This window comes from Oncorhynchus gorbuscha, linkage group LG06 (assembly GCF_021184085.1).
Source record: "Oncorhynchus gorbuscha isolate QuinsamMale2020 ecotype Even-year linkage group LG06, OgorEven_v1.0, whole genome shotgun sequence".
Classification (NCBI taxonomy): Eukaryota; Metazoa; Chordata; class Actinopteri; order Salmoniformes; family Salmonidae; genus Oncorhynchus; species Oncorhynchus gorbuscha.
The window spans coordinates 66,432,420-66,446,111 of record NC_060178.1 but is presented as its reverse complement, the minus strand read 5'-3'; the positions used below and the strand labels follow the sequence as shown (position 1 = coordinate 66,446,111).

The 13,692-nt window shown below is 44.7% G+C and overlaps 1 protein-coding gene across 1 annotated transcript in view; it reads left to right on the top strand.

Annotated features, from left to right (window-relative positions):
- The first annotated feature begins 222 nt into the window (after positions 1-222).
- LOC124038248 (B-cell lymphoma/leukemia 11A-like) overlaps positions 223-13,692 on the top strand; it is a 54,002-nt gene continuing 40,532 nt past the window's right edge. The window contains 2 exon segments of the mRNA XM_046353868.1: positions 223-716; positions 5,211-5,606. Coding sequence (XP_046209824.1) covers positions 662-716; positions 5,211-5,606 — 451 coding nt within the window. The 5' untranslated portion in view covers positions 223-661.

Genomic DNA, 13,692 nt, shown 5'->3' with positions numbered 1-13,692 from the left:
GTCCACCACTGCTACTTCATCTGTTAAACGTCTCTCCGTGTTTCTCTCTCTCTCTTTTTCTCTTTCCCTCCCCGCATGCAGCATATGTCCGGCCCCCTCCGAGCTCCTGTCCATTGGCTTTTCTTGCTGTTTTCCTTCGCCCCCCCCCCGCCTCTCACACACACAGTGCACATTGCTTTCATTAGACATCTCTCTCTCTCTCTCCCTTGCGATCACACACTACCTCCCCCAAATGCCGCTTGTCCGGCCCCCTGATCTCTCTGTCCATTGGCTTCTCCGGGTCTATTTTTCATGTCCAGCCCCTAATGAGTGTCCATTGGTTTTGTTATTTCCCTTCCCTCCTCCCACTTTGCCGCTTCGCCCTGCCCATGTTTTGTATGTCTGTGTCCATCCATCTCCTGACGTTCAAGTTCGCAGAAACGTCACGTCCGCACTTGAACTTGCAGCTCAGGGGGGCTTTTGCCATTTTCCATCTCTCTCTCGCTCTATTTTCAAAAAAGACATGACGGCGATCCCACTATACATCTTCCCTGCGCCGTCGTTGTATTATTTCTAATTTATTTTGGATATCAAAGGCATTGATGAAGATATTTTCTCTGGAGTCTCCCTTCTAACCCGGCTCTCCCGATGTGAACCGAGCTGAACGCCGCCACCAGCCACCATGTCTCGCCGCAAGCAAGGCAAACCCCAACACTTAAGCAAAAGGGATTTTTCGCGTAAGTACACCTACATTGTCATTTCTACTTTTACCACACTCCTTTCTACCCAGCCCAAATACCGGTTCCATTCAGAAAAGCGGAAAATGGGTTACCAGGAGCGTGATTCTCATGAGCACTTTGGACACTGGACAGCACGGACCCGCAGTCAAGTGGACTTCACCGTGAAAGCCTGGCGATAATCTACCTGGGTAAAATACCTATGCGCGCAAAGCATATCCCACCCAAAGCTGAAAGAGAAAAGTTTGATCCAGCCTCCATCTCTGAGAAAAATCGGAGAAGTTTGCAGCGAGAATGGAGTTACATTCATACGCACTGCACTGGCTTTAGTGCCCCGGTTGGCTCAGCCACTAAAGTGCATAGGCTACGTTAAGGTACGCGGAGCCTATGAGTTTAGCCTTTTCTTTAAGCGGAGTTATGTAGAATATCGCACGGGATTTCCGGTATCGGTGCCTGTCTTGGATCGTGGCAGGTTTCCCCCCTCTCGTGCTATTTTTGGAAGGTTTTCAAAAACCTAGAAGTGGATTTTGATTGGGAAAAATCTCGTGTCCGGCTGTTTACAGGCACCGCGTGCATGCGCGTGTAGCTCATCTGTCAACAGAGTCGAAATAGATGTCAATAACGGCCTATTTGTACCCTGCTTGTCCAAATATCCGTATCAAATGGGTTGTAGTGTTTAGCCTACATTGATTCTGTAAGGTGTTCTGGTATAGTGGCAGGAATTATAGGCTATGCTTCTCAAGTAGCCTAGTAAATTTGGGTGCTTTTGTAAAGAGCAACAGGAGCCACGCTTTTTTTTATATTAGATTTTTTTCTTCCTGCTTTTTACAAACCCATATTTGGAGCCATTTGTTTTAGTTTATCGTGCAGTTCATAACCCGAAGGTAAGACAATACTAGAATAACACTGTCACGTTATTTAGAAGGTAATAACAATGTAACGAACATTTTTAATAATGACACTTTAAAAAAAAAAAAAAGTAGAACTATTCTTCTGGAAAACTCCATTACGCGCACATGCATTTTGATACGGATCCTTTGTTCGTGGATTTCGTTTGAAAACATGACCACCATGTTTACAGTGTTTACAAGCAGCAGGCAGCTATATGCGTTTTGTAACTAGAAGAATGGCCAAGGTAGCCAGCCCAATGACCGACGTTGCTACACGGTGTGTGCGTCTTTACAACCCTTCCTTCAGTAGCACTCGAATGGTGTTATATGCGATAACATGCCCTACACAGATCCACGTTGTTGTCACATTGTATTGTATCGTGCGGCGTTACTAGGTTTCCGCATTTAGTCGAGTGGCCACATAGCCATATATCTGGGTCTCGATGCAACCAGGGGGCATACAGACCAGCTGCATGGCCAGACTTTTGTTCCTGTCGGAATTTCGTCGCTAGGAGGCAGACGACGATCAGAAACTGGATGTGAACTTGAACCTGATCGATTTCACCGCCATCTCAATCTACATATTTGATTATATGTTTAGAGTACAAGGAAACGCACAAGGTATACGGCCCCCGTGTCCTATTTACTCTCCAGGTTCGAATCCACCGTATTTGTTTCCCTAGAGGGCTATAGAAGTTAAACAAATGTCATTACAAATGTCAACACTCTGCAGGCCTATATCTTGTTAAATCTAAAGGCACAAATCTCTATAGATTCAGACCTATTTTTATACCATTGGCAGCGGACGTCCTATTTTACACTGAAAATGCATGTATTTAAGGTGACATAAATATAAAAACACGTCTTCATCTGAAAGGTCGAATTATATGATGGATCTTAAAATGAAGGTTAGAATTTGAGCTTTTTTGAGCAAATGTTCAGTAATAGGACGAACAGGCTTATGCCCAAATGATATATTTGTCCATATTTCCTTCATATAAGGAAGGCGATCATTCGTGTTAATGGTAAACTAATCAAACCCCTTGAAATGTAATGGCATTTACGGAAGTCGGAGAAGAGATATGCTACTAATGTTAACCAGCTTTTATTCCTATGGGCTGTGCGTCAAAAAACAACACACCTCGTTTTTTTTTCTGGTTGAGCAGAAATTACAGTTGTTTTAATATCATGCAGAATGAATTTCGCTTCAAATGCATTAATTAATTTCTTTTCATATAACCTGTTAGAAAACAATTGTTCCACAACAGTTTTCATCGTCTTTTTATTGATTTGCCACGCTACATGGAATTAGTGACGAATAATGTTTATCCCACACATTTAATAGGAATACAATATCATTTGGCTCAGTGTTGCTGCTCTGATGCAGCGTACATTTACAACATACATTTACAGCTCACATTTAGTTTAGGAGGGGAAATGTAGTGTGGAAGTGCTATTATGCACAATATGTAAATGTTCAAAAATATATGTCCAGGCTCTGTTTCTCTTCCCTTTCAATTTCATTAAAAGCAGCTCAATGTAGTCGGCTAGATATGGTACGTGCAAATGCCCATGAAACAAAAACAAATATGCAATCATATGATATCGATATCGTTATGAAAAAAAAGGTGTTAGACTTTGGGATTACATTTGTTGTTTGTTCATAAAAAAAAAAATGAAAACCAACAATGCATTATGCAACTCTAAAATATTCTCTCAGTTCAAGTTTAAGGTGGGGGCTTAGTCTGCTTTCATTTGATTTTATCCAGTGAATTTAATGCCCAGGGTTGTTGTATAACCCTGGCAGTTCTGGTGGTTGACCTGACGTTAAATTAAAGGTAGTAACCGGCCGCCAGAATTTATCACATGTTATCTCTATGTCCCAGTTCGCTCGCAGATGTCATGTAGGATTGCTCGTTCAAATCATATTTCCTCTCGCGCGCTGGGAGCTACTCTACATTCCCCTCTCTCTCTCTCTCTCTCTCTCTCTCTCTCTCTCTCTCTCTCTCTCTCTCTCTCTCTCTCTCTCTCTCTCTCTCTCTCTCTCTCGCTCTCTCTCTCGCTCTCTCTCTCACACACACACACACACTATTTCCCTCTATCTATTCTCTATCTGTCTCTAGGTTGGGCGGAAATACATTTAACCTCAGTTCACAGGATGCTATCTCTTTTATCAAACATTCCTTCCAATCATCAGCCACTACAAATTAAAATCTATTTTTTGATTCTCGGTGGTTTTAGGTTAATTAAAATGTGAAATTGGCAGCTTAGTAAAGAAGGTCAAGATGCTTACCCATTAAGAAGCTAAAGGAGAGCTACTCTCACCTTAGAGCGAAAGATTTCAAACACCATGAGCCGCTCAATAGTAGGCTACCGAGACTCCTGTTAAACCTCCTTCTGTGGTAAAATATCTCATTCACACAGCTCGTCGTCCGTGTACAACAAGACCGACACTCCCCGTGTGACAAAATCAACTTTAAAACGAGTTAAGCGTTAACCCCGGGTTCCATGGGGAGGAATGTACTTGAACGGTTCCTTTGGCCGATTTCCGTATGTAAAAGTGGTTACCTAGAAACTGTAAGTCACACACATGTAAAGAGTCTAGGATCGTTTTTTAAATGATTTCGACACACTGAGGCTGCTTGTCCTTTCTGTACATATGTCGGACACGTTTGTACATTTCCACATAAATGAATTGAAAGTCCTATGAACTATTATTCTTCATCACCCGAGAATATGAAAAACACATTTTAGAAAAAATATATTAGAATAACTTTTTATTTTCCCCCTTTAGTATGTTGAGTTGTCCAACTGTCTCTGTCCCACTGAGCTTTTGATTTCTACAGATCTATAAGACAGTCCTTCAATTATCCCATGTATTATCCAGCAGACTAAGGCTTCATTTCTCACAGCTCTATGTTTCTACAATCGCAAAGACCATTTGTTATCCATTACAACTCCCAGCTTTAATTACACGCCTTTCTCAGTTGTTGTTGCGTTCATTTCAATGGATGTAGAAGTGGTGAGAGTGTGAAGTTGACAGACTTATGAGTGTGAAGTGGAGCTGTCTGTCTAATGCCAGTCTCACAGAGAGTTAGTCACCCTTCTTGCTCTGCAACACCGCCCAGGCATGACTTCTACTACTACTACTACTGGGGGTGTAGTCTGACGACTACTACTACTACTACTGGGGGTGTAGTCTGACGACTACTACTACTACTACTGGGGGTGTAGTCTGACGACTACTACTACTACTACTGGGGGTGTAGTCTGACGACTACTACTACTACTACTGGGGGTGTAGTCTGACGACTACTACTACTACTACTAGTCTAGGCAGAATGGTGAGAGAGAAAAAGCCAAAGCATGTGACCATTGTTTCGCACTGTTATTGATGCTGCTCAATTGAACACACCACCTCTGATTTCTCGTCCCTCCCTCCCTCCCTCCCTCCCTCCCTCCCTCCCTCCCTCCCTCCCTCCCTCCCTCCCTCCCTCCCTCCCTCCCTCCCTCCCTCCCTCCCTCCCTCCCTCCCTCCCTCCCTCCCTCCCTCCCTCCCTCCCTCCCTCCCTCCCTCTGTCTCTCACTCGTTCCCGGGTTACAGCCGAGCCCCTGTCTGCCGTTGCCTCGGAGGAGCTCTCGTCGGAACGCTGCTCGGCACGTTCAGACCGCTCGGAGAATGGCACGGTCACACTACGGATGGCCGTGGCGACAGAGCAGGATCTGTTGACCTGTGGGCAGTGCCAGGCCACCTTCCCCCTGGGGGACATCCTGCTCTTCATCGAGCACAAGAGGAAGAGATGCCACGGACCCCCCTGTCTGGCCAGGGGCCTGGACAAGCCCCCGTCACCTACGCCCGGCCTGGCTCTCACCCCTTCGCCCTTCCCGGCCTCTCTCCGCAGGCGCCCTGTGGAGGTGGGCGTCCAAGCCACACCGGGGGGCGATGACGACCGCCTCTCGTTGCCCAGAGGGATCTGCCCCAAGCAGGAACACATTCCAGGTAACCACCATTCCCCACACCAAGTTGTCTTTAACCAAGCAATATGAGTTGTGTTTCAAATTCAAATGCAGTATCTTTATTGGCGTGGGTGAACGCGGGTAAGCGTGTGTGCACTGTAAAGGTAGGCGTCCATGGGGGTGCATTTAAGTTTTGAAGTGTCACAAATGGCAATTATATGCAGGGACATGGGAATGTGTATGTCCCTTGTGGGTGTCTTTATGTTGAGGGTTTGGGGGGGGGGGTTGTATTAAAACGTTGATGCACTTCAGAATGTGTCGTGCAGTGTAGTGCGTGTGGGCGTAGACCGGGTACAGCAGAGGTCACATATTGGGCACACATGTTCCCTTTTCCCTGTAGGATTTGTAGTCCTAAGAGACCCAGGGAGAAAACCACTGCCGTGATTGCGTCAGCTGTTGGTCCTCGTTTAAGTGATACATCTGATTGGCCAGGACTGATAGGCTAGGGGCGTGGTCTGTTCTGGCTAACCACAACTGTACAATGTCACAGGGAAGCCCAAGAGAATAGGAATCCTCTTATGATTTGATTTATGGATCGTTAGCTCATCCATGTCTCCGATCGCCTGCTTCTCACTGGCTGGTGTTCTTAATTAGAGACACATACGTATGACAGTGCTGCTGATCTCTAGCTCTGTGTGTGTGCGTGTGTGTGTGTGTGTGTCAGCCTGTGGAGGGGAAACGGTTAACTTGGCACTGCAGTTGTCCTCAGATCCATTGAGTTGACAGAGAGAGGAATGGGGGGAAGGTTGGTTTTCCACAGTAATCAAATATAGCCCAATGGCAAAGTGACACTGGTAACCTTGAGTTAGTGGCCATTTTGCGATGGCCTAAAAAAGCAGGGCACAGGGTGGGTGCGCTGGCTGGTACTGCAGCGGACTCAACCCACCCACCATGCAGGGAAACAAAGGTTTGGGATTTGAAGAGTTTATTTGTGTAATTACACAGTTTTGCCATGTGTATATACCTGTAGGAGGGCATACACAGATGCTGTGATGTGTGTGTGTGTTTGTCTCTCTCTCTTTCTGTGTGTGTGTGTGTGTGTCCACTGTTGCTTTGCGATATGTCTTCATGCCTTTTCAGGGTGTGTGTTCCCAGTTTCCTCATGTAGGCTACAGTTTTACGGTGTGTTTCACTCCATGTGTTTGTGTGTATGCTTCCGTTTTTGTGTCATGTGTGGGTATGGGTCCTGTTGTGGCTGGAGAATGTGCAGTATGTGTGCCCTCTTGCATGCATGGTGTGTGTCTGGGTCTCTGTGAGAAATGCTGCTGTGGCTCTCTCACAGTGGTCTCTTCCTTACCACATCTTACATTGGTAAACAGAGACATGCTTACTCTCGCTCACTCTCAGTTCTCCCTTTACCATATAACTCTAGTTTTCCCTTCTCATCTCCCTGAGTCTCTCTTATTCTCTCCACCATTTATTTTCCACCTCTATCTCTCTCTCTCTCTGTCTCACTCTCTCTCTTCTCTCTCTCTCTCTCTCTCTCTCTCTCTCTCTCTCTCTCTCTCTCTCTCTCTCTCTCTCTCTCTCTCTCTCTCTCTCTTTCTCTGTCTCACTCTCTCTCCGTCTCACTCTCTCTGTCTCTCTGTTTCACTCTCTCTCTCTCTGTCTCTCTGTTTCACTCTCTCTCTCTTTGTCTCTCTCTGTCTCTCTGTCTCTGTCTCACTCTCCCTCTGTCTCTTTGTCTCTCTCTGTCTCTCTGTCTCTGTCTCACTCTCCCTCTGTCTCTCTCTCTCTCCCTCTCTCTCTGTCTCTGTCTCACTCTCCCTCTGTCTCTCTCTCTCTCCCTCTCTCTCTGTCTCTGTCTCTCACTCTCTCCCTCCCTCTTTCTTTCTTTTTCACTCTCTCCATATCTGTGCAGTATAACAGAGGGGAGCGAAGTGTACTTTTGGTTATTTTGCTTTGCATAGGGAGAGTCGTTTTTCTCTCTCACCTGTGTGTGTGTGTGTGTGTATTCTAGTAATTGCCGTTGTATAGAAATGCAGGGTAGTGACTGTGTTTCTCTTTCATGCCACCTCTTGCCATCTGGCTACTCTCTGATTGCCTCTAGAGATCCTAGTTTCAGGAAATGGATCTGGCCCAGATCATCCTCATCAACAATAATTTAGATCTGACCTTTGATCCTTTCATTTTGGATCTGTGATTGGCTGCTTGATTTTTGTTTTTGACTCCAGAAAGGCCTGTTTCTGCTTTAAGTTGGGTGGAGAGAAATGTTGTGTAACGTGAACCTTACTGTGTGTGTGTGTGTTGTGTATGCTGTGTGTGTGTGTGCTGTGTGTGCTATGTGTGTGTGCTGTGTGTGTGTGCTGTGTGTCAGTTTTACCGGGTTCTCTAGCTCATTGTCTTTACAAGCTTCAGTTCAGTCTTAATGGATCGGCAACTCTAACCAGGGTTGTGTCCCGACTCGTGTGTGTTTGTGGTTGCGTGTGTGCGTGTCAGCTTACCCCTTTTGTTTCTAAAGATTTCGCTGCAATTTCAGCACACATTTTCATAGCCATTTAGGCACGCTGACTATGAAACACACACGCACACACACGGTCTCAGCCAGCAGCTAAACTGGGTTATTAGACTTATTTACATCACAATGTAACAGGCGAGACACGTCTGGTTGGGTCCATGGCATTACGCGTGGATGTTATGTTTTAGAAACATTTGGTGGAACGGTTAATTATTTTTGTTACAATTTTTTTTATAACTATTACTATTATTATATTAATCAATTGCTATTCACATTTTTCAATAGTCATTTTGGTTGTTCTTTGTTAGTTGTTTTTGCGTTGTTGCTCGGACATGAATATTTATCACGGTTTATTATTGCATTGGTAGGTGTGGTAGTTGGAAGTTTGTTATTGGTATGTACCTTATTAAGAAAATATGGAGCATCGCTCTTGTGGTGTACTACCCTTAGTTACTCATCCAACAGCTCTGTTTGAAAAGACAGGAGGCGGTACCTGTCGAGGACTGTGTGCTCCATGTGGATTATTGTCCTCGATAAGCTTTGCGCCCCGGCATGATGTGTGTGTGTGTGTGTGTGTGTGTGTGTGGCACACTGAGGCCATTTCTAATACGACCACACTAGGCTGAGATCTTTGACTCTCTTTAGTCTATTAATCCTAAACTGGGATTAAAAATGGGATTTAAAATTCCTGAATGCCATCTCATCCTCAAACGGAAGTTTTAATCAATTATGCTGTTTCTGTGTGTTCTGTGTGTACTAACACGGCACTAACAACACTGATTGTGCCATGTATAATGTCATGGTAATAAGGCATGAAAGATTGTGCAACACTGAAATAAAACATTCATCATGACAATATGGCATACAAAGCACATGAGCCCTGGTATTACAAAGACAACACTGTACCCATGTCTTTCTCCAGCTCTATATATTCCTATCTAATCTATATGGTCTGATTTTAAAATTCTTTGCATATTATTGTGTTGTTGACCAGAAACCGTGGATAGATGGCAGCACTCGTGCAAAACTGAACGTGCAAAACTTTTAACCATGGCAAGGTGACTGGGAATATGGTTGAATAAAAATGGTGTAGTTATTCCCTCCGTAAGGCAATCAAACAGGCAAAACGTCAGTACAGAGACAAAGTGGAGTCGCAATTCAACGGCTCAGACACGAGACGTATGTGGCAGGGTCGACAGGCAATCACAGACTTCAAAAGGGAAAAGCAGTCATGTCCAGACAAGCTAAACACCTTCTTCGCCCGCTTTGAGGATAACACAGTGCCACCGACGCGGCCCGCTACCAACGACTGTGGGCTCTCTTTCTCTGTGGCCGACGTGAGTAAGACATTTAAATGTGTTAACCCTCGCAAGGCTGCAGGCCCAGACAATACCCCTAGCCACATCTTCAGAGCATGCGCAGACCTGCTGGCTGGTGTGTTTACGGACATATTCAATCTCTCCCTATCCGAGTCTGCTGTCCCCATTTGCTTCAAGATGTCCACCATTGTTCCTGTACCCAAGAAAGCAAAGGTAACTGAACCATCACAGACAGACAAACTGAATTGGTCCACTCACACAGACAGCATTGTGAAGAAGGCGCTGCAGCAAATTTGGCTTGTCACCAAAAGCACTCACAAACTTCTACAGATGCACAATCGAGAGCATCCTGGCGGGCTGTATCACCGCCTGGTACGGCAACTGCTCCACCCACAACCATAAGGCTCTCCAGAGGGTAGTGAGGTCTGCACAACGCATCACCGGGGGCAAACTACCTGCCCTCCAGGACACCTACACCACCCGATGTTACAGGAAGGCCATAAAGATCATCAAGGACAACAACCACCCGAGCCACTGCCTGTTCACCCCGCTATCATCCAGAAGGCGAGGTCAGTACAGGTGCATCAAAGCTGGGACCGAGAGACTGAAAAACAGCTTCTATCACAAGGCCATCAGACGGTTAAACAGCAACCACTAACATTGAGTGGCCACTGCCAACACACTGACTCAATTCCAGCCACTTTAAAAATGGGAACTGATGGGAAATGATGTAAAATATATCACTAGCCACTTTAAACGATGCTACCTAATATAATGTTTACATACCCTACATTATTAATCTCATATGTATACGTATATACTGTACTCTATATCATCTACTGCATCCTTATGTAATACATGTATCACTAGCCACTTTAACTATGCCACTTTGTTTACATACTCATCTCATATGTATATACTGTACTCGATACCATCTACTGTATCTTGCCTATGCTGCTCTGTACCATCACTCATTCATATATCTTTATATCTTTATGTACATATTCTTTATCCCCTTACACTGTGTATAAGACAGTAGTTTTGGAATTGTTAGATAGATTACTTGTTGGTTATTACTGTATTGTCGGAACTAGAAGCACAAGCATTTCGATTTGATTTGAACTAAGTGCTTTGAGAGGCTATTTAAGGATCATATCACCTCTACCGTATCTGACACCCTAGACCCACTTCCATTTGTTTACCACCCCAATAGATCCACAGATGATGCAATCGCCATTGCACTGCACACTGCCCTATCCCATCTGGAAAATAAGAATACCTATTCAAGAATGCTGTTCATTGACTATAGCTCAGCCATCAGCACCATAGTACCCTCCAAGCTCGTCATTAAGTTTGAGGCCCTGGGTCTGAACCCAGCCTTGTGCAACTGGGTCCTGGCCCCCAAGTGTTGAAGGTACGAAACAACACCTCCACTTCGCAGATCCTTAACACAGGGGCCCCACAAGGGTGCATTCTCAGCCCCCTCCTGTACTCCCTGTTCACCCATGACTGCGTGGCCACACACGCCTCCAACTCATTCATCAAGTTTGCAGACGACACAACAGTAGTAGGCCTGATTACCAACAATGACAAGACAGCCTACAGGGAAGTGAGGGCCCTGGGAGAGGTAATGCCAGGAAAATAACCTCTCATTCAACGGCAACAAAACAAAGGAGAAAATCGTGGACTTCAGGAAACAGCAGAGGGAGCACCCAACTGTCCACATCAACGGGACCGCAGTGGAGAAGGTGGAAAGCTTCAGGTCCCTTGGTTTACAAATCACTGACGATCTGAAACGGTCCACCCACACAGACAGTGTGGTGAAGAAGGCGCAACAGTGCTTCTTCAATGTCAAGAGACTGAAAAAATTTGTCTTGGCCCCAAAAACACTCACAAACCTTTACAGATGTACAATTGACCACATCCTGTTGGGCTGTATGATCTTCAAGGACATCAACTACCCGAGTCACTGCCTGTTCACCCCGTTATCATCCAAAAGGCAATGTCAGCACAGGTGCATCAAAGTTGGGGCCGAGAGACTGAAAAAACAGTTTCTATCTCCAGGCCATCAGACTGTTAAATAGCCATAACTAGCTGGTTTCTACCCTGTAACGCAACCCTGCACTTTAGAGTCTGCTGCACTATATACATAGACTTGGAATCACTTGCCACTTTAATAATGGAACACTATTCACTTTAATAATGTTTAAATCATGTTTACATGCTGCTTTACTCATCTCGTATGTATATACTGTATTCTATTCTACAGCATTTTAGTCAATGCCTCTCTCAATCTGATATTTATATATTTCTTAATCCCATTCTTTAAATTGTTGATTTGTGTGTATTGTTACATATTACTGCACTGTTGGAGCTATGAACATAAGCACTTAACCACACCCGCAATAACTCCTGTTAAACATGTGAATGTGACCAATAACATTTGATTTCATTTGATTTTGATGCTACGGCTAAGCTAAAGCTAGGCTAGCACGGCTACCCACTCGCAGTCAACCTCAATGCACATAAGTGGTTTTAAATGTCCCTTTATTTTCTGGCTTAATTCCAGTCTCTCTCTCCCTCTCCCTTTTGCTTCTACTTCTCCAGCTTTCAACCTTCTCTCTCTCTCTCTCTCTCTCTCTCTCTCTCTCTCTCTCTCTCTCTCTCTCTCTCTCTCTCTCTCTCTCTCTCTCTCTCTCTCTCTCTCTCTCTCTCTCTCTCTCTCTCTCTCTCTCCCTGTCTCTCTCTCTCTCTCTCTCTCTCTCTCTCTCTCTCTCTCTCTCTCTCTGTCTCTCCTGTCTCTCTCTCTCTCTCTCTCTCTCTCTCTCTCTCTCTCTATATATATATATATATATATATATATATATATATATATATATAGATATATATATATATATATATATGCCGTGAATATATATATTGAATCAATTACAGTGTGTGTTGGTGTGAGTGCGTGTGTGTGTGTATGTACGTGTGTGCATCATATGTGAAAATGCGTGTGTGTCTGTGCAGTCCGTGTGCCGCCTGGCACACGAGCCAGCTGCAGTCTCCGGTGCCAAAATGCCATGCTCTGTGCGTGCGAGAACAAAGCATCAGAATCACCCCTCCATTGTTGCCGTCTCATCTATCTCTGTCTAAATCCCCCACCACTTCATACACCACTGTCTGTCACGACACCAGGGATCATCAAAGTGTCATTTGGTTTTTGCTGGGAGGGTGTGTGGAAACAGGCTCTCATGCTGAAGTAGAAGGCACATTTCTCTGCTTGTCTTTCCTAGGCCAGTCTGTTAGCATTTGTGTGGGAGGTCATTTATTGCACATACGATATTATGGAGCAGTTCTTTGTGGCGTTGAGAGAGGGGATGACCGGCCAAGGACAATGTCTACCTATGCACTGTGGCTGGAGATACACACTGACCTTACAGAATCAAAATGCTTTCTGCCTTTTCATTTCCATGACACCAAAAGGTTAAAGGACCCTGGATTGAATGACTTGTTTTGCACTCCTTATTTCGATGGCAATGATGTGCGTTTTGTTCGTTGATTTCACGGCACATTTTAGACACACACATTGATTTAGGGTTTGTCCTTTGCTCTATTTGGCACACGCAAACCATTGCCCCCTATTTGGCACACGCAAACCATTGCCCCCTATTTGGCACACGCAAACCATTGCCCCCTATTTGGTTTGGATTGAGTTAAATTACATCAGGTAGTGGGATATTGACTGATGCCTATACGATCAGGCTGGTCAGGTTGATATGATAGCATTAACATACTCGACAATGTGACCTATGTCATTAGCAGTTGCTTTCATTTTGGCAGCTATCAGTGTTTATGGATTACGTTTGCTTTTTTTTTCATCAGAGATGGATTCATCAACAGGAAGCTACTGTTTTTTGTAGCACTGCAGTGTGTGTGTGTGTGTGTGTGTGTGTGTGTGTGTGTGTGTGTGTGTGTGTGTGTGTGTGTGTGTGTGTGTGTGTGTGTGTGTGTGTGTGTGTGTGTGTGTGTGTGTGTGTGTGTGTGTGTGTGTGTGCGCGTGCGCGTGTGTGTGTGTGTGTCCAGCCCATTATGTTGTGGTCCTATTCTAGCTCTCTAATGATGTCAGAAGTCGTGTAAAGCTTGTCTATAAAACTGTTTATACGCTACAAAGCTTATTTATATATCCCAGTGGACACACTGCTGTTTTAGAAACAAAGTCAAACCAAGCAAAAGAGCCCGGCTCAATTCAGTATATTTGTGTATGCATGAGTTTGTGTATACACCCTCTGTGTGTGAGCTGGACATGT